Genomic DNA, 26,433 nt, shown 5'->3' on the forward strand with positions numbered 1-26,433 from the left:
CGTGCCCTCTCTACTGGGAGACTCAGCGTGGTGTGGGGTAGTGCAAAGGGTATGGCTTTGGAGCCAGACAAGAGCCTATGACCTTGGACAAGTCACTTTACCCCTCCGAGCCTCAGTTTCCCCAAGTGCAAAGAGGACTTGTCGTGAGGAAGCAGGAGTTCTCTTGTATAAAGCACCATCCTGGGACCTGTCGCCATGGAAGGGGGTCATTTGGGTGGCGAATGTGATTGTTATTGGGGCCTGGAAGAAGCCAGGGCCAGTTCAGCCCCTTGGGCCCTCCGTGGACACCCAGCAGGTGATCTGTCCCAGCAGGTGCAGGGTGAAGGCTGCCTGAACGAGTGAGTAGCGGCAGTCTCCCAGGCCTGGTCCCCGGGAGGGCCTGGGCCGGGGACCCCACTCTCTGGGCGCACAACAAGAAAGCCGTGAGCTGTAATGAAGCCAGGCCGGGCTTGGCGGGCTGGCTTTCCCCAGGGTCCACAGATACTCCCATCAGCCTCAAAGAGTGCATGGGCCGAAATCTGAAACCCAAGCCACGGGCTAGAACCAGTTGCACAGAGGACAGAGTTGTCACAACAGGAAGGGCGTGTCTGAGCCTGCTGGAGGGACAGCAGGAAGCAGCCTCGGCCCTTCGCCCCCCAGCCCCCCAGGAGCTGCCAGGACCCAGACGCCCAGAGGACAGCTCCCGGGAGCGTGCCCTCGGCTGGCCGCCCCTGCCCTTGGTCTCAAACCATAAGGAGGGATGTTTGCCTACAGCCGTGAGGGATCTGCCTGTGCTCCACCTCGGGCTGACTGACCCCCCCACCCCCACCCGCCGCCCCGAACCCCACTGCTCCCATTACCTGCCCCTCAGACCCGTCCTCCCAAGTCCTGCCCTGTGAATCTTCCGGAATCTACTCAAACTCTGCTTTTCTCAGGAGCCCTCCGGGACCCCGTCCCCAGAGCAATGCTTGGGCCCCTCACCATCACTGCTCACAGCCGCCTCCTCTGGCCCCCACCAGCATTACTTGCTGGGAAGTGGGGAATGCGTGTTTTTCATTCCTGCCCAGCTCGATACCTGGCGTCACATGTCTGCTGTGTTGGAGGGAAAGGGGGGATTGCTGTGGGGAAGTAAGGAACACAGGAGAAGGAGCCAGGAGGCCCTGGTTTGCGAGGGTCTCTGGCCCTGATGGCTGGAAAACCTCTGGTAACTCACCTGACTTCCCTGGACTTCCACCTCCTCACCTTAGACGCAGGGAAGGACTCACCTGGTCACCCTCTGGGGTCTCTGGCTTTGATGTTCTGTGGCCCCCAAACAGCTTCCTCCACCAATCTCTCCCACCCACCCCACCCCGTGCCCGGTACTGCACTCCAATGTCCCCGTGCCCGGTACTGCACTCCAATGTGAAATGTCACCCCTCTGCCTGCTACCCTGCTGACACCCCATTCTGAACTACTGTCCATCATTCATGCTGCTGGAGAAGAAAAGGAACACACGCTTCTGAGCACCTGCCACGCGACATACACAGCTCCAGTTCAGGTGGTTCAAAACCATCCGTGACCTACCTTGGCAGGCTCTGGTGTGGATCTGCCATCTGCTGCCCGGACCCAGAGAGAGGAGAGAGTGGGTGACCGTGGGCAGTCCACAGGGCACAGGAATTTCTTGAGCTTGATGTGGAGTTGGCCTCCCCAGCCCCCTGCCCACAGTGGGGCTGTCTGGATGGGAGGGTGGATTCTGACGGATCTCAGACTTGGTCGGAGGCTCCCACAGAGGGAGAAGGGTGCACAGGGAGACCAGGCGGGGGCAGGAACTGGGCCTGGGAAGAGCAGAGGGCTGCGGGAGTGGGAACACAGGCAGCAGGGTGGGGCAGCCGGTGATCTGGAGGGGTGGTGCCCACATTCCTTCGTGGGTGATGACGCCAGTGAATCTGGCACTCACTTGGGCTGGAAGTCCACCTTCCCTGGACCATGCCCGCTTTCGGGAGCAGTGCCCCGTGGCTCTGCTTCTTGTGGGGCAGGGGGTGCAGGAGAGGGAGAGGGAGCGGGAGCGGGCACGTCCCCTGGGCCCTGCCAGGCCCCTCCCCTGCCTGCCCTCCCCTTAACAGATGAGGAGGGGCTCCCCGCTCCACCTCCTCACTGCGCGCCACGTGGGATTTAGTTCCCCCACCAGGGATCAAACCCCAGCCCGCTTCAGCGGAAGCACAGAGTCTTTTTTTTTTTTTTTTTTTTTAATTATTATTTATTTACTTGGTTGCACCGGGTCTTAGCTGTGGCAGGTGGGCTCCTTAGCTGGGGCACGTGGGCTCCTTAGTTGCGGCATGCATGTGGGATCTAGTTCCCTGACCAGGGATTGAACCCGGGCCCCCTGCATTGGGAGTGCGGAGTCTTACCCACTGTGCCACCAGGGAAGTCCCAAGGAGGTGCTTGATGGTTTGGGCCAATACCAACATCAGCATCGGTCGGGCGAGCGCCTGCTGTGCGCTGGGCACCATGCAAAGTCCTTCTCATCCATTAGCATGTTTAATTCCTCCATGCCCCTCCCCGGGCGGGTGGTGAGCCACTGTTCCCCTGTCCAGATGAGGACATTGAGGCTGGGAAGCGAGGTGACGTGTCCAAACCTGTAAACCTAAAACTGCTCTACAAAAACAAAAACAAAGCAAAAAAAGAACAAGGAACCCCTGAGCCTTTGCCTGAGTCCTAGGTTTCCCTAATTGTTGGCGGAGGGGGGGAAAATTCTTTTTTGCAAAGGATAAAACTGGGCCTGTGGCCCTCAGGCCTCTCCTCCTTTCCTCTGACACCAGGAAGTGACCAGGACCCAATTAAGTATTTAACCAGAGTTGGGGTGGAAGCCTGACCTCCAGAGCTGCTTCTTGTACTACTGCCGTGACAGTAACATTGAGCTACATATAATCCCGAGCCCTGGCTGAGGAGGGGGCCCAAGTCCCACCCACCTGGAAGTGCCCACGCCCAACCCAGGCGAGATGTGGACGCCCCCAAGGCAGAGCCCCTGTCCGGCGTTCACAGATGGTGATTCAACAAGTCAGGCATGGACACGCGGATGAAGGTCACTCCTGGTCAGCAGAACCTTTGGTAATAGCTGGTCTGGGGGCCAAGAGCAGTCCTTGAGGGCTCCCCACTGTCTCCAACTGTGGTTTCAAAACCTCTTTATGTTTTTAATTGTGGGAGTCTTTCCATGACATCCTACATGTAATCAGTAGCAGCATTTTATTGGTGTACATTTATTTTATAATGTAAGTATTGGTGTACAACTTCTTTTTTTTTTTAAACAATCACTTTTGTTAACTATTTATTTATTTATGGCTGTGTTGGGTCTTCGTTTCTGTGTGAGGGCTTTCTCTAGTTGCGGCAAGTGGGGGCCACTCTTCATTGCGGTGCGCAGGCCTCTCACTATCGCGGCCTCTCTTGTTGCGGAGCACAGACTCCAGACGCGCAGGCTCAGTAGTTGTGGCTCACGGGCCTAGTTGCTCCGCGGCATGTGGGATCTTCCCAGACCAGGGATCGAACCCGTGTCCCCTGCATTGGCAGGCAGATTCTTAACCACTGCGCCACCAGGGAGGCCCGACTGTTCCAGTTTTTAAAAACAATTAACTTCAGTATCTAATTTTATTTTGTATCAAGGAAATCTGGGTTCACAGGAATAGATGCACATGATAACACTGTAAAACAAAATCTTGCTTTACAATCACAGGATGACCTTCCATTTATCTGATCCGGGAGCCTGAAAAAGGGTAAGACGATAACTTTGGATTCAGAATGGAATCACTGTGGTGTTCAGGACCTCCTCATCCTCCTGAAATGCAGGGACTCAAGGAAGGAGTTCCTGAGGGAGTTTATATCTTTATCACATGGTAGAAAATACAATGTATCACATAAAGTCTGGGCATTGCCAGGCCTTCATTCAAAGTTTCAAAACACTCAACTTGAACCTATTTGTCTCATTGTTGATACTGGTTCCACTTTGGCACCAATGGCAACACTGTAACTCTGCACTCCCCGAATGAGCTTTTCCACTTAGTAAAAGTTAGGGTATCTGTCAGTGTCAGGAATAGAGCTTCAAACTGTGTGAGGCATAAGAACCAACTGAGGAACTTGTGGAAAATGGGGTGATCCCAATGCAGGGCATCCTGGAGATGCCCACTTTGGGAAACGCGATCCAGATGATGTGACCATATCTTGCTGACTTTAGGAGGGAGCAGGCTCCAGGCCCAGGGGTCTTGCCCAGTGGTGTTGAGTTGAGCGTGGCGCATGTGAGTGGAGCCGTGTACTTGCTGGTACAATTTTATGTGAGCAGACGCGTACAGGCCAGCATGGCACAAAACAAAGCAAAGCAAGAAAGGCTGGGGTAATTGCCTCCTAATCAAGGACACATTTATACGGAATTCAGATCTTTACATGACTTGGCAGAGGAGAGCTTCATTCCAAGGTATATTCAGAAATGTGTTCCTCCGGCCTCAACAGTTAACACTTTGATGTCTCCAGAATATTAACAGTTGGTGCAGAGAGCATGTTCTTGGGCCCATGTTCTTTTTTTAATCACAAATTTTTAAAAAGAGCACTTTTACAAAATGCAAATAGGTCCTTGGAAAACATTCAACAACCTCTGGCTGTGCCAGCTATGTCCTAAGGGTATCACAGGTGTGATCTCAAGAATCTTTGCAGTTTCTCTAAGTGTTAGACTCTGTGATTATACCCATTTTACAGCTGAGAAAACTGAGACCTGGAGTGGCAAAGCAGATTGCCAGCATCACACGGCTACTCACTGCTCAGCTGCATGCTCCAGCCAAGCAGAACCCTCCTGTCTCCCTGGACAGCAGAATTTCTTGCCTCTGGGCCTTTGCCCTCATCCTTTCCATCCACTTTGGCTCAGTTAAATATCACTGCCTTCAATATTGTCACCCTCCAGGGATCACTGCGGTCACTCATCGGGGAGGCCTCTTCTAGACTCTACGTCCTTGCTGAGTCTTCCCAGGAGCACAAACAGGACCCAGGTCCGTCCCTCCCTCAATCCACCCCATCCCTTGCCCTGCACATTCTCTAAACGTCGGAAGTAATTGTCAATCAAGTGAATATCTGTAACAGATTTTGATTTTTTTTTTTTCTTGGAAGACACACGTATATCACTGTACAAGAACTGTGTCTGGATGTTTTAAATTTTTTGGAGAATGTTTTGTTCTCTGTGAAAGTATGTTTTAACATCGGCTGTCTGTTTATACTGGCTGTTTAGTGGGAAATGGCTAATAAAGGACCAGTCAGCCTTTGCCCCAGACTCAGGTAATGAGCACATTTTGCAAGAAGGAGGGAGCAAAATGACATTGACAAAGCGTGACCACGTTAACCGCTCAGATACTAAGCACTCACGCCTGCATCCAGGTGCTTTTACCTGATTTGTCCCATTTACTCCTTGCCACAGTCCTGTGAGGTGGGCTCTGTCATCACCCCCGTGTTACAGATTGGGACACAGAGATGCACAGAGCTGCAGCGACTTGCCCAAGGCCCCTCAGTGGGGGAGGAGCAGAGGCAGGATTGGGCTCCAGGCCTGTTTGGATCTGACGGGAGGAGGCTGGGTGCAACACTGTGAAATGTTTCTGGGGGTCAAAGTTGGGATGCTCACAGCTGGGAAAGGGGCGCTCTCTTTGGAAAAATAGCCTGATAAGCTGCTGGAACTGAGATGAGACTCAAAGAGCTGAGCAAGTGTCAGAGTTCTGGTGAAAGAAATGAGAGGAATTTTGTTTTTGTCTTCAGAAGGAAGGGGAGAGAAGAGAAGGGAGCCAGTGTGCAGAGGCCAGAGTGCTGCCTGGGTCACGTAGCCAGGTAGTGACCTCAGGGCCAGGAGGCCAAAAGGGCTCAGGAGGTGTCTCATGTTGCCAGGCAGTGCCAGGCTGGATGCCTCCCTGTGGGGTCCAGTCTGCAGGAACCCCTGCTAGCTTCACCAGTGGTCGGGGTGAAGGGGGATTATGTGAGTGTGTGTGCAAATGGAGACGGGGATGATGGCAAGGACCAGCGAACATGTGGGAAAGAGCAGGAGGCTGGAGGCAGAGGTGATGCACTTGTTCAGAAACCATGGGGAGACTCTGGATCTTCACAGGGCCTGGAAAAACAGTGCACCTGGAATTTCCCCAGATCTCAGAGGTCTGGGAGACCCCAGCTGATGACTGGGTTCTGCACACATGGTCCAGCGGTGTTTTGGGTGGCAGAGTGGTCCCTGCAGGCTGAGTCCTGGAGAATGGCAGGGAGCTCTTGGTAGTAGCTGGTCCTGGCACAGCATGGTAGTGCTTTTTAAAAATATATATGTCAATTGTATCTCTTTTATTATTATTATTATTTTTATTGAAGTCTAGTTGATTTACAATGTTGTGTTAATTTCTGCTGTACATCAAACTGATTCAGTTTTACACAGATATACATTCTTTTCTGTTATGATTTATCACAGGATATTGAATATAGTTCCCTGTGCTATACAGTAGGGCCTTGTTGTTTATCCATCCTATACATAATAGTTTGTATCTGCTAACCCCAAACTCCCAATCCATCCCTCCCCACCTCCCCTCCCCCTTTCTCTTTAGACTGTATGGATCCTTTTTTTTGTTTGTCTTGATTTTATTTTTTTTTAACATCTTTATTGGAGTATAATTGCTTTACAATGGTGTGTTAGTTTCTGCTGTATAGCAAAGTGAATACATATATCCCCATATCCCCTCCCTCTTGCGTCTCCCTCCCACCCTCCCTACCCCACCCCTCTAGGTGGTCACAAAGCAGGTGGTGCCTTTCTTTTCCCTCTTTCTCAATTATTATTATCACAAGCACATTGCAACAGAACAAATACTTAAAAAGGGAAAAACCACTCTGTTTCTGGTCCTTGTGCAAATGTAGTAGAAGTTTTAGAGTCCCCGCCATTTCGTATCTGGCTTTTCCTTTTAACATTTTAGTTTAAGCGTTTTTCCATATTGCTGCACCATCGTCGTGATTATTTTCAAGGTGGTGATGTGGATCCACTTCAGGCCTGGGGTCTGGCTGACCCGGGTTTTTAATCCTGGCTCTGACATTTATTTATTTACTCCGGGCCGCCCCGCCCCCAACCACCCCGGCAAGTTACCTGGCATCGGTTCCCCAAACCCTCGCGTGGGCTCTGTGCACACACGCGCGCGCGCGCACACACGCACACACACACACACCGCTCTCTGTCTTGCTTAAACTAAGCCGGCTCAAGTGAATCTGAGGAAGCCCTGATGACATTGGCTTCTGTGAGTGCCTTAGGGGAGAAAACTTTCAGAAAGACTACCTTCCCTGAATTCCCAGTTAAGTGCGGTGCTACCCTCCCGCGGTCCCCGCCTCTGGGCGCCCGCAAAGCCGAAACACTGGCTCCAGTGAGTAAGTCTTGCGAACCCCAGCTTCTGAGCGACTCGGAGAAAGTGACCCCAGCCGCCCTCTCCGCCGTTAAGTAGGCTCTCCCCCTTTGATTGACAGAGGTAGTCGCCAATGACGCCCAGGGGAGGTCCCTTTGGCGCGCTAGGGGGCGTGCCGCCTCGTCGCTCCTCCGGCCCAATCAGGGACGCCGAAGGGGCTTTGGGGCGGGGCAGGCGCCCAGCAGCCAATGGCGCGAGCACAGCGGGCGCGGCGGGGGCGGGGCGCTCGGGGCTGGCGGCAGAAGCGGCTGCGGCGGGGCAGGGTAGGGCCGGGCAGTTCGGCCAGAGCGAGGGCGGGAGCCGGGCCGGGGCCGGAGCCGGAGCCGGAGCCGGGGCTGGAGACGCGGTCGCGGCCAGACAAGGGTGCACGGCGTGTCGGGAGGCGAGCGGCGGCCAAGGTGAGGGGCACGCCGCGACGGTTGGGGTGCCGCGGGCGGACGCGGGGCGCTGGTCGGCGGCCGGGCCAGCGCCCTGTCAGGCCGCCACGCTGGGGCCGCGCTCCGCGCCCGAGGGCAGCCTCTGGGGCCGCGCCGCCGGCGCGCGAACTTCCTGTCGCTGTGGGAGGGGGTGTGTTCTGGGGCCACCGCGGGCGCCGAGGGGCGTCCGGGGGCCGAGGGGGGCGCCAGAGAGGACGTCGAGGGGCCTCCAGAGGGCGGGTGGGCTGGGCTTGAGGAAAGCTGGGGGCCGAGGGGTGCGGGGGCGCCACAGAGGAGAGGACGAGTTCTCGGGTTGAGGGCTTGCTGGAGTGAGAAGTTGGGGAGCGGGGCCCGCGGAGGCAAGAGCGCTGCTGCAGAAGGGGGGACGGACGACTTTAGGAGAGACTTGGGGAGGGGACGCGGGGAAGCCGAGGGGTGCAGGGGTTCCCTGGGGGAAGCGCGGGCGGCTCGGGGAGCCGCGCCGGAGGAGAGGGGGCCCGGTAGGCGCCGGTTGGAGGGTAGGGCTGGGCCCGAGGGTGACCTGGAGGGGAGGGGGCGGCCAGAGCAGGCGGGACACATATGCGGATGCGCTTATTTGGGGCGCTGTGATGACCGTCCTCCATTTCCTTCCTTCCCACCCTCCCTGTCCCTCTTCTGGTTCTGTGGGGCGGGGGGATGGCAAGCCCTTCTTTGTGAGCAGGTCCTAGGGCCGGGGGAACAGGCAGGAGAGGCTGGGGGTGTTTGCCCGGTTGCCCCTCGGAGTTTTCCCAGACCGTCATTTTTAGAAACGCGAGTTTCCAGCCTGCTGGGGCATCCGGAGAGGCCTGGGATTGGAGAGGTAGTGATTGCTGCTGCCGCTCGATTTCAGCGGCTTGTTGGGTTTCAGCTCCACCTGGGAAGGCTGGTTTTCTTTTCAGAGGAGTTGGTCAGGGCAGCGAGTTGTGCTGTCGCCGGGAGTCCCACACAGCTGCAGCCTTTGAGGATGCTGCTCTCGGGTTGGGTGCCTGAGGGAAGGTGGCCTTCAGGTGGGGTCTGTGCACCATTCCTGGGTCTTGTCTTCTCTCCTTTACCCCAGCTGTCCTGTGTTTCTGTGGTTAAGGAGGGTTGGCTGCTCAGAGTCTCCACGGCTACTCATTACTCTGTTTACCAAACACGCCCTGGCTGTCCTGATGAAAATCAGGAGACCAGCTCAGAGAATTTAAACCTGGGCTACAGGCGGTGAGCTCACACCAATTCCTTCCCTTCTCTGCAGTTCCTTCCTCTCCAGTTATCCCAATATTGCTGAAGTTCTGTTTTAACCCAGGGCAAGTGAGCCAACCAGGTGGGCTCGGTTGAATGCCAGCCCTCCCCTTCTTGCATGAAAGTTCTTATTCCACTTGATTCACAAGCCTGTCTACAGCCTCCCCATAGAGGCATTGAATGGGAGCCAGTGCAACTGGGGTTTCTCTTGATTCACATGGGAAACAATAATCTGTGTGCACTTAAACTTAATTCTAGAGTTTCACAGTCTCCTTGGTGAGGTTATGTTAGTTGAGATATGAGACCACTACATCAAAAACTTTTCTGTGGTGTGTTTTTCTTTTGACAATTGTCTTGAAGCTTTAAAGAAACTGGCCATTAGGCTGATGATATTTATTACTTGGGAAAGTAACGTAACACAGAGGAATAGATGAGTGATTAGGTCTGCACTCTTAATTCACTTTTTTGGAGAAGAATAAAAATTCATTTGAATGGAAATATCATTCTTAGCTCATGCTGTTGGGGAACTGAAACTTTATTACTTTTAGTCTCAAATGTATAAGATATAGGTCATAATATTTAAATGATCTAAAAGCAGGCATATATAGAAAGCTGTATCTGTTTTTTTAAAATAAATACTCCATGTCCTTTTTTTATAAAGTGTGTTGATTTTTAAAAATTAATTAATTAATTAATTCATTTATTTATTTGTGTCGGGTCTTAGTTGGGCGCGCGGGCTCAGTTGCCCCGCGGCATGTGGGATCTTAGTTCCCCAACCAGGGATCGAACCCACGTCCCCTGCATTGGAAGGTGGAGTCTTAACCACTGGACCACCAGGGAAGTCCCAATATCTAGGTTTTGAACATGGCTTGTTGCTGGGAGATAAAGTTGTCTTTCCCCAGTCTTGGATGCCCAGTCCAGATCTCTGATGGCCACGCAATTTCTGGGGTGGGAGATGAGGGGCATTTGTCCTTACATTTTTTCATTTCTTATTATTCACTTGAAAGTCTGTGCAGACCAAGTTAAGGGCCTGGTGCTCAGGTTTCCTTCTTCTGACCAGGTCACAGTTGATTCCAGGATGTTATGGAATATCAAAAAGGTGGCATAGATTCCTTAATAATAGTAATGGCACCTTGTGCTTAGAGATCATGGTAGCTTTTACCAAGTGCTCTCTGGCTACCCTTACCTGGACCTCCCATCTGACTCGGGCCTGCCTTATCTGCCATCAGATTGTACTGGTGACTTTGTGGAGGCCACCCTGTAGATTATTTGGGTAATGACCACATTCACATGAGCGATAGTGCTGGCTCAGTTTTTTTCCAATTAAGATTGTTTGGAAGTGCAGCTGCATACCTGAAGGCAGCGCAGCAGTGCCTTAGTTACGAAGTCAGTCAGTGTGCATTCCACAGGCAGAGACCTTACTTTATGGCCCTGGCAGTGATCTTTCGCATACCTGAAAGCATGTCAGTGCCTGAAACCTGGTTCCTGATGGGCCCAGTAGTGGGCCCTGGGATGGCTGTGTAGGATTTCCTTGAGACTGGTGGTATTCAGACGATTATGCTATGCTGACTGGAGGCAGTGTTAAAAGAAGAATTCTCAGAGTATTCTGCGCAATGCAACATTCTTGGCGTATGTGTGGTTCCAAAGGTAGCTATTTGAGGGGCAGTGGCCATCTAAGAGCACAAGCTTTGGTATTTTGATTAAAAACACAAAATGACAAAAACTCCTTACTTATGTTATATATTGGCTTGTAGTCATTCCCATGATTGTATGTTTATCTGTTTGCTTAATAAAACAGAGCATCATGTAGTCTAGTTTTCTTGTTTCCTAGAATAAAATCTTTATTTTCAATATTAAAACATCATCTGAGTGTTTCCTGACATTAGGAACTGAAAGAACAACATATGAGAATATAGAATGAATAAAATGCTATCTCAACAATCAAAGGCCTCGGTGATCAAAGGCCTCAGAAGCATTAAGAAAAAAAAAAAAAGGATGGAAATTTTGCTATAACTTTAGAAACCACGTGTGTGGTGGTTTGTTTTTTTTTTTAATTTATTTTTGGCTGTGTTGGGTCTTCGTTGCTGCGCGCAGGCTTTCTCTAGTTGTGGTGAGTGGGGGCTACTCTTCGTTGCGGCGCGTGGGCTTCTCACTGCGGTGGCTTCTCTTTGTTGCGGAGCACGGGCTCTAAAGCGCAGGCTCAGTAGTTGTGGCTCAGGGGCTTAGTTGCTCCGCGGCACGTGGGATCTTCCTGGACCAGGGCTCGAACCCGTGTCCCCTACATTGGCAGGCGGATTCTTAACCACTGCGCCACCAGGGAAGTCCCTTTTTTTTTGTTTTTAATTTATTTATTTAGCTATATGAGCTTTATGTGACTTTTTTCCTCCCTGGAATGTGGGATAGTAGAGGGGGAGGAGCATAGATGGAGACTAGGAACCCTGGGCTCTGTCCAGCCTTTTCCTGACTAACCCTGAGGCCTAGGACAATCGTGTATCTTATGGTCTCAGTTTTCATGTTTGTAAAAGGAGAGCCTTAGAGGTTCTTAACCTTTTGAGAATCTGATAACAACTATGGACTTCTTCCCAGAAAGCACACTTGTGGACAGCATCAGAGGCCTGGACCCCAGACTAGGAATTCCTGGATCATCCCATCTCTAAGCTCCCTCTCACCTCTGATATTCTGTAATCCTATTTTCCTGGTCATCTTTGAGCTAATAATAATGATGACTTGTATTTATGGAAGACACATTCCAAAGCATTTTCACCTCTCATTTTTTGTCCCCAAAATATTTCTGAACAGCGTGGGTGGTGATGGTTATTCCTTCTTCTGATGGAGAAAGCGGTACCAGACCTGTCCACCACTTTAGTAGCATTACACAGCCAGTGGCCTGTCCTGGGACCAGAGTCAGGGCTCCTGGTTGCCAGCTTGGAGTTTTTCCATTAGGTGTTGCTTCCTTGGTGGTTGGTTATGTTTGGCAGTGTAAATATCCCAGAATGTGTCGCTTGCAGAGGAAATACTTGTGCATCTGCTGAAAGGACTGTTTTTTTCTCTGAATTTGGATCACTAAACACCTTTCTGCCTGACTGTCAAAAGGTTACTTATTTTGTTTTTGTTATTTTTTTGTGCCATACTTTTCATAGGGAAACATTTGTGGGACTTGAGCGTTTTGAGCAGAGTTGTTTAATGTTTATTGATTAAAGAGTACATTGAGATGATTACTTTTCAGTTGAGTGGCACTTGAGAAACTTGTGAAATAAATGTTAAGTGAAAATTCCAAACATTTGACTTGTTCTGTCGAATATGTCCTCACAGATGAGACTTTTCCTGCAGCCTGAGAGGCCCCTCCCTGGGCCCAGAGCCGCTGGGTGGGTTTGAGAGTTGGGTGTGGATTGTGCCAATGACCATGACTATCCAACAGTGACTTCTTGTGGCCTTCTGGCCAGATTCTGAATATTTTAGGGACTGGTTTTTTCCAGTTTATTAACAGAATACAGTGTATCAGCTATATAAAAGGCTTGTGTAAGCAAAAGAATACTAAACTTTAAAGCCTCACAGATGTTAAATGGTTTATTACTGATGAAAAGAATCATCATAATAAAGATGTTTTGAATAACCAGACATGGAGGTAATAGGATGGTATACAGTAGGTACCACTCAAATGTGGTATATGTGTGTGTCCTCCAGTCTTCCTATTATGTTATGTCTGATACCTGTAAGGAGATTGGCCGACATCATTCACTCTCCAGGCATGGAAAAGGGTATTTGCTCATTTCACAGTGCATTTCTTTAGAATACTGGAGAGGATGAGGCAGACATGCACAGCCTCACTGACATCGAACATAAAGCCTGATGTCATGTGTCAGCTTCCCTAGGTGAGTTGCTCGCCAGAGAGGCATTGGTGAGGAGATGAGGCTGTTAGAGGGCAAGGCCCACGATGAAGTGTGAACTCCAGGCTGCCGCCACCGTGCAGGGATGGCATCCAGTTAACTACACAACCTGCCGTGAGGTCTGCTAGTATTCACGGGCCCTTCTCTGACCAGGAAACTTGCATCTGTTGGCTCTTTTCTTCCAGAGGCCTGTCTGTGATTTATATATTGATAGAGCGGCAGAGTTGTCAGTAATGAGCTGGGGAACTCCATTAGGCTGCTATGTCGAAGTACCTGCTTTTTATTTAAAGTTCACTCCCGGGCTGAGTGTTTGGAAGGAGTGTATGCCGATGACGGGAACTGGGCAAGGTGGGTCGGAGGGAGCCTTCCTGGCCACTGTGTGTGCTGTGCCCCTGACGCTTGTCTCTCCTCACAGTTCTGGGATCCCGAGATTCAGGTGACTGTTAGTCAGGAGGTGAGCTTAGAAGCGATCCCATCTTTGTGACAGTAGCAGATAGGAGTGTGTACAAAGTTGGGGCAGACAGAGGAGGGTGGATCTGACCGCCCTCAGGACACTGCACAGAAGCTGGCCTTCAGGGAGGTGACTTCGGAGTGGTTTTGCCGCTCTCCAGGCAGAGGCACGGAGTTGTAAAGAACGTGGGGGTGTGAGGGGGCTGCTGAGGGTGGAGGGGGGGAAGGCTGGGTGGGCAGACTTCAGGTTGTGTGACCTGCCTTGCAGGCCAAGCTCAGGTTTGGACCTCCTCCTGAAGGGTGGAGTTCAATGGGGAGCTGTTTTGGGGCAGTAGACACAGCAGGTTGAAGCTCTGCACAGAAGTGAGAGGTCAGGTGAGAAGTCAGAGATGCAGATGGGGGAGGGGTGATTCAAGTGGCTTATTTTAACAAAAGTCACTTATGTCCCTGGAGGCTCAAGGATTAGTGTGGAAGTTCTTAGGAAGCAGTGCTAAACTCTGATGAGAGGGGCTTCCACAGTAGGACTGGCGTCAGTCTTAACTCAGTTCCTTTGCCTGAATTTACGTTTTTAGTTGGTAATACAGCAGCTGCCTGGGTTCTGCTTCTCTTTTCATATGGCTTATGCTCACAAATCCACGCAGTTAGTGTGTAACTTTCACCGCCAGTTCCTGCAGAAAAAAGGTAGTATTTGCAGTAAGGTATAGGAAGTAGCATGGTTTCAGAGCCACACAGCCCTGGGTTTGAGTTCCAGCTCTACTACTAGGTAACCGTGGTCTTCCTTGGCCAAATACTTCAACTTCCCCAAAACCAGGATACTGACAGCCCCCTCCTCATACGACTTGGGGAGGGCAATGTGAGGGAGTGGACCGTAGACCCCGAGAGCTCAGCACCTGTGCCTGGTTCATGGTGCCAGCTCAGTTACTTTGGTATCGCTCAAAGTGCAGTGTCTACTTGAGTGAATTTGCTAATTAAGAGAAATATACGTTTAAAGGGTTCAAACTGATGTTATATTATCCAATGCTATTGAAAATCCTTCTAAGATGTGTTATTCTTTTCTCAGCCTAAGTGTATTCAGTGTACTCGGACCTCTCCTTGGTGACTCAGGGTCACAGGGATGCTGTTGAGATTGTCGACACGGATGAGGCTTCTGACCCTGCATGGAACACCCTCCCATCCCGCCCCTAACAGGGCCTGTCTTGTCTCTTCTTTCCACCTCCAGGCTTCTCTCTGATTCTGTCCCCTTTGTTGGGGTGAAGGCCTGAGGGCGATCTTTTCTTTCCTGGGTTTTGAGGGCAGCCCTGCCGCACAGAGGCCTTGCTCCCGTCTGGGTTGGTGATTCTGTGCTTGAGTTGAATGTTACCTAGGTTATAGAAAACCTGACCTTTGGTGTTGTGACTAGCCTTAGTGAATCAGAATTGGAAGGGACCATGTGTGATGGTGACAGTAGCTCATACTTAAGTAATGAAAAATTTAAAGGCTTGAAAAAGCAAATTGTAAAGCAATAGGTATACTCATCACAAGTGTAAAATATTAAAACAATGTACAGCAACTGTAGTTAAGGTTGTAGAATTACGGAAAGTTTCTCCTTGATTTCCAAACTGTTCCATTGCCCTTTTACTTTTAGAATTAATATTTAAGTAATAACTTGACTCTATAATTTAAAAAAAAATTATATATATAAATGGCTTGATTGTGTAGGCATTTTCAGTTTACTAGGAATTTTCCCATAGTCCTGATTTTGTTTTCAGAACAGCCTTGTTGGTTTGCTCCCCTCTTCATTTTTCAGAGGAGGATAAGAGGGAGGACTGGAGGGTCATTGGTTTTGCCTGAGGCTGGCCAGCCAGGACCCCAGGTGGGCCTCAGCCCAAGTCTATAGCTCTTAGAGAGCCTAGTTATGGGGGTCTCTGCTGGGGCCTGCAGGGTGGTCTTTCACATATAGAATAAGCTGTGGCTAGTGCTTTGAAGTTTCCTATTGAATAAATGAAATTTTATTATTGTAAAGTGATACCCAAACCATAGTTTGTGAACATTTTCATATTTTAAACTACGTTTGTGTTCCATTGTATCCAATTACGTTGTCGCCAACTGAGCGTGCCAAGTCTGTGAGTTGTGGTCTTCAGAAGAACCACAGAGCAGGCTCTGCACCCCATGTGGACCTCCAGGCCTGCTGTTAGTGGGTTTTGTAGCTGACTGATTGCTGGAGGATGGACCTGGCCTACCTGGGTACTGTTTAGCTTGGACATGACAATGTTTTAATTAAGGAAGCAATTGTGCCCTCTGCACCAGTGAAGGTAACCATCAGCTGAGGAGCATGGGCAGCCAATGAGGAGGGTAGATCAGGGGCAGGGCATCACCATCTGGGACAGGCCTCTGGGGGTTTCTGAGGGACCATACAAGAAGCTTCACGCTCCTGCTCATTTAATTCTAGCAACAAGATAAAGTTCACTTTACACATGAGTAAACCAAAGCTCTGAGAGATGAAGTGACCTTCACAGGGTCACCGGCAGAGCTGACCCTCAGCCTGGCTCTGAAGCCACACTTATCTGCTGTCTTGAATAAGTGGATTCTGAGTCACTTGCCCTCAAATATGAAAAAAATCTTTAAGTTAATCTTCCTTCCCCACTTCTCAGAAACATAGAAAAGAGGCAAGTTATGTGGTCTTTTGTTTAAGACAGGATCTATGCCTACAACTAACTTGATTAAGATAATCCAAGAGTTTGCAATAATTTACGAAGTGGGGAGATAAGGGCAGAAAGGGAGAGGCTTCTAAACAGTCCAGAGCTCCTGGCTTAGGTGGGAGTGCTCTCGCCTCGCCTTGGTGTCATATGAGATTGAAAAAGCACTTACTTAGGGGAGGGACTTTCCTGGTGGCACAGTGGTTAAGAATCCGCCTGCCAATGCAGGGGACACGGGTTTGAGCCCGTCCGGGGTCCGGGAAGATCCCACATGCCACGGAGCAACTAAGCCCGTGCGCCACAACTACTGAAGCCCGCGCGCCTGGAGCCCGTGCTCCACAACAAGAGAAGCCACCGCAATGAAGAGTAGCCCCCGCTCACCACAACTAGAGAAAGCCTGCGCGCAGCAACGAAGACCCAACGCAGCCATAAATAAATAAATAAATAAACAAACAAAAAATTTAAAAAATAAAAATTAAAAAAAGAGAAAAAGCACTTATTTAGGGGAGAAGAAATTACATTTCTGTAAAGCATTCATTTGCACTACACTTTGTAAAAGAGCTTCACATTTTGTTGACATTGTGATATCAAATGAACATCATTTGTACAGGTAATTTAGAGCAGATCTTTGTTTTTATGCTTGTAAATATTTGTCACTTTTGTGTCAAAAGGCTTTTTTTTGTTTTGTGTTTTTGCTTTCTAGTCTTTTAAAAATTGAAGGTACAACATAGGAAATAGAGTTTTTTTTTTTTAATAAAGAACTCTTTGTATTTTACTTTGCATATGCGTAGGGGTTTTTATGTATCTTAGAAGCAGTAGCTGCCACCTACTGACTGCTTTGCTCCACACTTCAGAAGAGGCTAGAGGCATTGCCTCTGTCTGTCCTCCCAGCAACACTCAAGACTCTGAAGTTACCAGTTTGAACATGAGGGCCCTGCAGGTAGTGAGATCATGTGCTTAGTCCAAGGTCATCAGTGTTGTAAACAGGGGAGAGAATTTGAAGCCTGCACTGGCTACATGGGGTTGTCCCCTTCTCGTCAATCTACACTGTCACAATTGTATTCTTCAGATTCCCTTATTTTATCAAATATCATGTTTTTATCATTGTCCTTAAAAAGATTTTTAATGGTTGTGTAATCCTGTTAATGTAATGAGATTAAAACATTCCCCTAATGCTGGACATTTTAGGTTATTTCCACTTTTTTTTTTTTTTTTGCTATTGTAGATGAATTTGCAGTTTACAATTTCATTTTTCTTTTTTCATTTGTGTAATTAGTTCCTGGGTATAAATTCCCAGAAATAGAAATCTTGGATTAAAGGGTATGAACATCTTAGAGTGTTTTGAAAGCCTACTCCGTTGCTTCTGGGTTTACCTTTCTGATATTTATGGTTGAAAAAAATTGAGGGATTTTTTTTTTTTCTCTCTAAAATGCTTTGGCCTTTAGAACTTCCAAGTATCTGTGAGATAAACTTTTGTGAGGTTTTCTTAAATGAGTCACATTTCCTCCTAAGTTTCTGGATATCATTTTACTTGAATTAGATGTTTTTGCTTTCATAAACAAGAAACAATCTTTGAAAAAGTCCTTACTACTTTCTTTATTGATCATCTGAGCCAATGTTCTGCATTCCCTAGGTTGTAAATGTTTATGGTTACATTCCTTCATCAATTCAGCTGTCATGATACTCTGAACCACAGTCTCTCTGAACTTGTTCGTCTTTTCTTTTCCTCACTTGAAATACGCATAGTGGGAAAGACCATGCAAGGTTGTTTCTGCTGGTATCGTCACACATCAGGACAGCCTGGAGGATCTCGTTATCCTTTGGATTTTGCCTGTGTAGCTTCTAGATGCTGCTCTCACGGACATTCCTACCATTGCTAGAGGCAAACATCTCAGAGAAGTACTGGGAGGTTTGTTTGGCTGCAGTGCGCAGCATGTGGAACTTCCCCGACCAGGGATCGAACCCGTGCCCCCAGTATTGGAAGCACGGATTCTTAACCACTGGACCACCAGGGAAGTCCGAGAAGTATTGGGAGGTTTATAGTGTTGGTGCTTACACTTTTTTCTTTTCTTTTCTTTTTTTTTTGTCTTGTTTGTTTTTCTGTTCTGAAGTCACTGTGTCCTTTACCATGTCCCTTCACCATGGGCTGGCTTACTTTTTCACCTTCCATTGTTCCTTAGGTATTCACCTGAAGATTAAGTGGAGTCCTATTTTCCTGGTGGTTCATTTTCAGGGTCTGCAAAGGAAAAGGTGCTTAGCAGGGACAAGGAGGGCCCCAGGTGGGGAGCAGTGGCCAGACCTCAACTCTCACCCTCGGGTTCTCTCCCTTGGATTCCTGCTGTGCCTCCATCACACTCCTCCACCCCCAGAAGGCTGCTTCCTCTTTAGTTCTCTGGCCTCATCCTGGGCAAAAACTCCTCTTTTCTTGGTTCCTCTTATCCTAGCTAAGAAAGTCTGACGTTCACAACACAACAAAACAGAAAACATTACTATGTACTAAGGTAGAAATAAGAGGAAATAATCACAAACAACACAGAAACATAACAAGAGTGTTGTTTCTCGGGCACAAGTAGGTTTTTGATGCCAGCACTGTAGGGCTAGTCTGACTGCATTGGCTCAGCTCGGTGCTGCCTAGCTTCCTGCTTCCTCTCCCCACCCGTTTATTTAGTCAATAAACCCAAATTTTAGAGTAATACTTTGCTCTGTGCTGGGTAATCTGTGTTTTTATCACAAGTATGGAAATTGTACTTTGCCCTGGTTTCCACAGATGCCTAAACATGTCTAAGTTGGCTGTTGCCTGGGCAACTGGCAGAGCTGTTGGCTGTGTGTGTGGTGAAGGCTCTGGTAGAGGCTGGGTGGAAGCACCAAGGCATCCTTATGGCTTCTCAACCAAGCTGGATGGTAACTACCAAGCCCCAGAGGCACACGCTTTTGGCTTCCCTTTGTCTTTTCCACGTTTCCTGTTTTATTTCCTGAGAAATCTCTGCCCAATTTTCCCAGCTTGGCAGGGTGTGGCATGTAATGGAATGGGGCTACTTTATTTCAGGACATGGACCTTTGGACCATGAGGCATGATTCCTTGGCAGCTTTTAACCCCAGCTTTATTCTGGGTTGGACAGGTGCACATTGTTCCATCAAGTTTCTTCTGCTTCTTAGAACTGGGGCCGGTGACTGGAGTCCAGAGCTAGGCCTTGCCTGAGAGTCCCACAAAAAAAGGGCCTTGAAGTGGGGCCTGAGGTGGTAGTCCTGGCCATGGGGAAGTCATGGAAAAAAAATAATTTGATTGGATAATTGGAGTGCTGCAGTATGCCTCCTTTTATGAAAACCGAGTGAAGTGGTTGGTATAGTACATTCCAGACTTTTTTTATCTTTTGGATTTCTTTCTTTCCTTCTTGCTCTTGCAGGTGTGGGTCTGAAGTTGCTTGATTGGGGGTGGGCTGGGCTGGGCTGTCTCATTGTCTCCCTTTATTTTTAAAAATTTATTTATTTATTTTTGGCTGTGTTGGGTCTTTGTTGCTGTGTGCAGGCTTTCTCTAGTTGCAGTGAGCGGGGCTACTCTTCGTTGTGGTGCACGGGCTTCTCACTGCGGTGGCTTCTCTTGTTGTGGAGCACGGGCTCTAGGCGCGCCAGCTCAGTAGTTGTGGCTCGCGGGCTCTAGAGCGCAGGCTCAGTAGTTGTGGCGCACGGGCTTAGTAGCTCTGCGGCATGTGGGATCTTCCTGGACCAGGGCTCAAACCCGTGTCCCCTGCATTGGCAGGCGGATTCTTAACCACTGCGCCACCAGGGAAGTCCCTCATTGTCTCCCTTTAAAGTTCAGACAAGTCACCTTCCTTGAAGTTTTTTTTTTGCTCCAGAGTTGGGGCAAATCTCCAGAATTGTTATTTTGGACTTGTGCTTTTTTGTCTATAACCTCCAGTAGGAACTTACAGGTTCATGAAATTTAGAAATAGTTGAAAATAACATGCTCTCTTAACTAACAAGTAAAGAAGCAGGGGGAAAAAAACCCCCAAACCTTTAAATCCCTGCCTTACAGAAACTTAATGTTGGTGGTGTGATTGGAAGAGGCGGAGGCCCACTCTCGAGAGGCGAACTCTGTCAGCAACCTACCCCCCACTGCACCCCGCCCCAGAACTCCTGGGGGGGTGGGTAAGAAGAGAGGGCTTTCCCTCCCTGGGGTAGGGGTAGAAGATTGCCAGTATCTACAGGGGCTGCAAAGGCTCCTGCTGTAGATGGGGGACTGGCTTTTGGTCCCAGGTTGCTCTCCCCTGTAGGAGGGCCCTCTTGGAGCAGTGGGACAAGCCCTGCTGAGTTCTGGTTCTGGGCCAGCCTGATGTTCTGTGCTGCAGGTGTTACGTGGCGAGTTTATCACGTCACGAGCTCTGCAGGCAGATTGCCTGGGCTTGAATCCCAGTTCTGCAATTTATGGTGGGTCCTTGGGCAAGTTACTGATGTCTCTGTGCCTCAGTTACCTCACCTGTAAAATGGGGATAATGATAGGATTGTTGTGAGGACTGGATGAATGGGTATGTGTCCTGTACTTGGTTGGGGCAGTGCTGCACTTTAAGAGCCCCATTTAGTGTAGCCATTGTGTGCCTCTGAGCCTCCCAACTGTCCTGCCACGTGACTCTTTGATTCTCACTTTACAGTTGAGAAAACAGGCTCACAGAAGCTTAATAACTCCTTAGACCCAGATCTGCCTTAAGGTTCTCTCTTCAGTGCACTGGTGGTTCCCCACAGGGACCCTGGTTCTCCAGGATGCTAGGGGATGATTACAAAGGGATGGCTCACTCACAACTATACCCACCAGGCATACTTTGTAGGGGGATTTTTTTTTTTTTTTTTTACTGCCCCTGTACACAAGCAAAGACACACAGACACACAAAACATTTATATGTTACTGTATAAAAATGATGGCTGTGCTTACGATGAATAAAATACCAATTCATTTTAAAGCTTGAATTTATTGTAGCCTTTTGTCACCTTGATTTCCTCAATCATTGAATGCGAAAAGTACTATCGTCTAGGGATCTAAGGACCTTGTTAATATTAAAAAAGGGTCCTTTTTGGGGGAGAATTCAGTAGATGTTTATTGTTGCCCTTTTCTTGCCCTGTATTTTTTTTTCAAATTAAAAAAAAAAAAATTTATTTATTTTTGGCTGCATTGGGTCTTTGTTGTCGCACGCAGGCTTTCTCTAGTTGCGGGGAGCCGGGGCTACTCTTCGTTGCGGTGCACGGGCTCTAGGCACGTGGGCTTCAGTAGCCGTGGCACGCGGGCTCTAGAGTGCAAGCTCAGTAGTTGTTTGCCCTGTATTTTAGTATATGTCCTTCTGTATGTCTGGCATCTGCATGCCTCCTCAAGGATCAGGGCATGTTGTGGAGATGGAGTCTCCATCGTGGCTGGGCCGAACTGTGAGCTGGAAGCAAGGTTGGGAGCTCAGAATCCATACCAGGTTCAAACAGGAGGAATATCTGAAGTCTCCATGGGAGCAAAGAAGGTAGTTACACCTGAGGTATCTTGAATTCTGCTGGATCCCTCGATTCTCTGAGGCATTGATTCTGGTTCACCCTCACTAGTGTCTCCTAGGGTGCCTTCCGGGGGCAGAGTGATACATATATATTTTTATTTTAATTTTTAATTTTTTCATATATATTTTTAATTTTTATTTTTTAAAAAATATTATTTTATTTTATTTTATTTTATTTTTGGCTGCATCAGGTCTTAATTGCAGCAGTGGGATCTTTCGTTGCAGCACGTGGGATCTTTCATTGCAGCACGCAGGCTTTTCTCTAGTTGTGGCTCGCTTGCTCAGTAATTGCGGCGCATGGGCTTAGTTGCCTCACGGCATGTGGGATCTTAGTTCCTTGACCAGGGATCGAACCCGCGTCCCCTGCATTGGAAGGCGGATTCTTAACCACTGGACCACCAAGGAAGTCCCTATATCTTTTAATTCAACAAATTCCTGCTCCTCTTTAACGTAAGGCTCTAGTTGCAAAGTACATTCCCGAATCCAAACCACAGACTTAAAGGCTGGGGCCTGCCCCTGGCTAAGCTGCCAATTGCATGGTGGCCAGCCCCTGAGAGGCCTTCTCTTTTCTAGGAAAGCTCTCCTCTTTGTTAGATTTTGCTCTGCAATTTTACTTCCCTACTCACCTAACCTTGGTCATCGGTGTTCTGATATATGTGCTTGAAACTCAGCACTGTGTTTCTTGACCTTTATTTGGGTCTCAGATCTCCTTCAGAATTTCATGAAAACAGATTACATCCCCCCACCCCCCCCGCAAAATGGACACAAACATTTTTGCATTCACTTCTGACAGGTTCATAAATCCCATTCATTTAATGAACAAATATTTGAATTTCTGTCATGTGCCAGACACAGTTCTAGGCACTGGGGTTACAGCAGAAACACAGTAGACCAAGACCATACATTCTAGTCGGGGGAGACAGAATATGGTTAGACAACTCGTGTCCCTTATGGAGGGAAGGTCAGCCTCGGTGGGCTGGAGCATCCAGGCCTCATCCTGCCTGCTTGGGGCTAGGCTCTTTGCCAACCTCCCAGTTCACTTCCAACTTTCACCTTCCTGAACTGGTTTTTGACGTCACCATCGTTATCGCATAGATTTTTAACGATTTAATATTTATTGAGGCGTATTTTGTGCCAGGTACTCTACTTTTCCATGCATGATGACACTTATTCTTATGACAACTTTGTTTTGCAGGTGGAAAGCTGGCCTTAGAGAGGTTAAGTGACAGGCCTCATAGCTAGGAAGTGTGGTGCTTTTGATCAGTCTGCAGCTTAGGATTGTGGAATTCAGCAAGCCAGGCCTGAGGACATCATCAGAAATGGCAACAAAAATTAAGTGTGACCATTTTGTCCTGGACATGTCCATTCTCTGACTGGTTCCTTTAGCGGTCAGAAATTTTTCACCTGTCACATCAAATTGCCTTGCTCAAGGCTGGAAACATGAGTGGAACATGCTTTCAGGCCTCTACATGGTAGACGTTACAGACACTTGAAGTTACCAAATATATATATTTACTGTTAGCAAGATTGCATAATTCCATCCTCAGTCCCAAATAACTGCCTTCTGAGTGACATTTGAAATGCGCATTATTTAGTACTTGGCTAAAGAGATTTATATGCACACTGTTTTTTCCACACCAGTTATTTTCTTGTTTTAATTTTTAAGGCACTACCCAATGAACAGAATAACTTCCTGAAAAGTTGCTTTAAAAAACTTTGTATTCTCTGCAGAGGGTGGAATGAAACAGTATTAGTGACCTTTACTCAGCCCCTGACATAACAGAGTCATTATTCTGACTGGAGGTTTGCAAGCTGCCATCCCCCTGGCATTAACAGCTGTTAGTTCTTTAAATATTTACGTTTAATAACTTTATATCTCTGCTTCCTTCTAAGGCTTGCTGCAACTTCATGTCAAACACAAAACTGCACCTTTGAAGTTATTTTGAAACGTGACTAAATGCCAGGGTGAAGTTTCTCTATAGCCATCTCACGTCATGGAGGAACACTTGGACTGTGGGTCTGGCTCAGTGCTAATTAAATGTTGCAGTGTCCAGCCGTCCTTCCTGGGCAGCTGGGTCCGGAGAAGCCCCGAGGCTCGGAGGGGGAAGTTGTCCCTTTGTAATGTGACCAAGGGGCGATTGTTGGAAGTCGAGTCCTGAGAGAGTCCGGGAGGCGTTCTAAATGGAGTTTCCAGTCTAAAAGGTGAGGCAGGGTTGGAGGAGTCTAGGTTTGAAGCCCACCCTGTAGGATTTCTGAGCAGGGTGGGTTGGAGAAGGCATCTGTTGTGGCTTCTTTCCATGGCCTCCCCTTCTAGACCATAATTCCCTGTCCCAGCAACCCCTTACCCAATTGCAAGACCCATTTGGGCCTCTTCCCTGGCTGTGTCCCACTGGACTGGGTGGACCATGCCATCGTGTACATATGCTTCAGGTTGAGAGGTGGTCAAATGGTGGCTGTGTGCAGGGCGTGTGTGTGTAGGTGGGGCTTGGGTGTGCAGGCTGAGGTGTTCCCACAAGTGCACTGGGGGTCCTTGTGGAGCAGGGCACTCACTTTTCTGGATTCATTGTGTATCTGGCTTTTGGAAATAAAGTCCATACTTACTTATTGAGTGTGCTTGTCCCATGCCACCTCTGCTGCTCATGGTACCCTGCGGAGCTTGGAGGTGTCCCTCCCTGTCTGATAGCTGGGGCTTGGGGAGGTGGGTTCAACATCAGGCCTCCCCTGCTCAGCTGTTCTTAGCATTAAATCAACCACACCAGAGGAGGACCGCTTGCATTGTGCCATTTTACCCAAAGTCTCCTTCTAAGACTTGGCTGATTGAGGTCTTTTAGATTTTGTTAGCATTCTGGCACAGTATCAGAAGGATTCTAGTTTATATCATGGTCTTTTTTAGAGCTCATATTTTATTTTCATTTTATCCATGGACTTAAGCGTGGAAGATTCCAAGCGAACAGCTTTAACATTGTCATATATAACTTTTCTTTGCCTCAAAGCACAGATACTCTGGCTCGGGGGTAAATAGCTCTTCTAGAAACAAGTCAGTTCACTTCAGCAGCAGCAAAGCAGCGCTCCAGGAACCTTTCAGGGCACATCCTTCTTGTGACTTCTTGTCCTCTGGAAGGGGAGGGACACAGTGTCTCGGGTCACTGCCCTAGCTGCAGTGTCCCACAGTACACTTGACTATCCCAGTGCGTTGGAGCTGGAGTGCCGTCCCTCCAGAAGTAGCTCCAGGTTGGAGATGGAGACAAGCGTGGGGACTGCCTGAGGACTGTGGAGTCTTCAGCGTGTCCCCAGCCCAGAGGGTCACAAGAGCTGGTCTGAAACCGTGTTCTTACAGTGTAGTTTTTATGTGTTAAGATTAGCAACTGCCTTTTCTTGGGAAGGATTCTTTTAGTATAAGATGGTGACCTTTTATCTTTCAGTTTTTTTTTTTTGGGGGCTGTGTTGTGTCTTCGTTGCTGTGCGCGGGCTTTCTCTAGTTGTGTCGAGAGGGGGCTACTCTTCGTTGTGGTGTGCGGGCTTCTCATTGCGGTGGCTCCTCTCGTTGCGGAGCACGGACTCCAGGCGTGCGGGCTTCAGTAGTTGTGACCTGCGGGCTCAGTAGTTGTGGCTCGCGGGCTCTAGAGCGCAGGCTGAGTAGCTGTGGTGCACGGGCTTAGCTGCTCCGCGGCACGTGGCATCTTCCCGGACCAGGGCTCAAACCCGTGTCCCCTGCATTGGCAGGCGGGTTCGTAGCCGCTGCGCCACCAGGGAGGCCCGACAGGCAGATTCTTAACCACCGCGCCAACAGGGAAGTCCCGGTGTCTCTTTTTGAAAGAGGAAGAAGTTTGGCAAGAAATGCTAACTGAACTGTGTTTAGTACAGAGAGCTATTTAGAAGTGTTTTGCTGCATTTCACTGTAGTCCACATGCCTGTGACTATGTGTTTTTAGTCCTGAGCTGCTGTAGTTCAAGGAATTTTAGACTTTTGGCTGATGGATCCTGAGGCTGGACTCTCCTGGGTTGTTGAGATATGAACCTTTGAATTAAATTTCCAGTTCATTGCATAATGTATTTTTTGCTTTAATTACTAGGAGGCAGGATTAATCAATCTTACCCGTCTACTTTCACGTTGGTGTGTGTGTGGGGAGGGGGAGGAAGGAGGTAAGGGAAATAGAAGGTTGAGTTGTAGCTTTATGAAAATGGGTTTAAGTTTTATTTGGTAGCTGTCCACTCCTGCTCTTGGCGCATGTCTGACTTCTGAACACGGTGCCAGTAGGGGTGTGTGCAGTCTTTCCTCCTGAGCTCAGAGTGGGTGGTCTTGAACCACCACGGTGGGTGGCCAGTGAGGTCCTTGAGGGGAAGAGCCAGCTGCGTTTAGGGGTGTTGTTTAGGGGCTTGAGATAGAATTCTCCTCTGTGGAGAGCTAACCAGCCTGAAAGATAACAGTAGGGATCAATGTTCCAGCCCCTACCATGTGGGAGGTACTTCACATACATTATATCCAGCCCTCACTGCAGGGGTTCAAGGCTAACACTGTTATCTCCTCTTTACACATAAAGGAAACAGGTTCAGAGAGGGAGCTAAGCTATTTGTTCAGTGTTACCAGCTAGGAGGTGCAGAGCCACGATTTGAAGGCAGGCCGGTCTTGGTCTTTACCCGTAGCACGGGGCTGGTAGGCGTATGGCACCCTTGGGCTCCTTGACACAGCCTCTCCTCTCAGCGTCCGGCCGCAGAGGGCAGTTAAGACAGCCTGGGATGTGAGTGTGCGGCCTCCGCTCACACACAGCTCTGCGTGGGGGTGTCAGTGGTTATGTCTGTCCTGTGTTCCTCTGAATGCTGTGATGTGCATGGCTCCGTCCC

The 26,433-nt window shown here is 48.8% G+C and overlaps 2 protein-coding genes across 4 annotated transcripts in view; one reads left to right on the forward strand and one right to left on the reverse strand.

Moving 5' to 3' along the window:
* Nucleotides 1-7,503: 7,503 nt before the first annotated feature.
* On the reverse strand, nucleotides 7,504-8,439 carry LOC133101612 (uncharacterized). The gene is made up of 2 exons (XM_061206620.1): nucleotides 8,236-8,439; nucleotides 7,504-8,187 (listed from the first exon to the last, which is right to left on the reverse strand). The coding sequence occupies exons 1-2, from the start codon at nucleotides 8,437-8,439 to the stop codon at nucleotides 7,504-7,506; spliced, it is 888 nt and encodes a 295-aa protein (XP_061062603.1).
* PACSIN2 (protein kinase C and casein kinase substrate in neurons 2) overlaps nucleotides 7,650-26,433 on the forward strand; it is a 133,813-nt gene continuing 115,029 nt past the window's right edge. For all 3 annotated transcript variants that reach the window (XM_061204239.1, XM_061204238.1, XM_061204241.1), the window contains exon 1: nucleotides 7,650-7,798. The gene's annotated coding sequence lies outside the window, so the exon portion shown is untranslated. The remainder of the gene's footprint in view (nucleotides 7,799-26,433) is intronic.

Source organism: Eubalaena glacialis, chromosome 11, assembly GCF_028564815.1.
Source record: "Eubalaena glacialis isolate mEubGla1 chromosome 11, mEubGla1.1.hap2.+ XY, whole genome shotgun sequence".
In the NCBI taxonomy this organism is placed as follows: Eukaryota; Metazoa; Chordata; class Mammalia; order Artiodactyla; family Balaenidae; genus Eubalaena; species Eubalaena glacialis.

Bases quoted from the DNA above. Each gene is read 5' to 3' on its own strand.
- LOC133101612 (XM_061206620.1), bottom strand. From the start codon at position 8,439: ATGGAGGACGGTCATCACAGCGCCCCAAATAAGCGCATCCGCATATGT. The intron at 8,188-8,235 runs GTCCCCTCCCCA...CCCCTTCTGCAG, and splicing joins GCACCCCTCGGCTTCCCCGC to CAGCGCTCTTGCCTCCGCGG.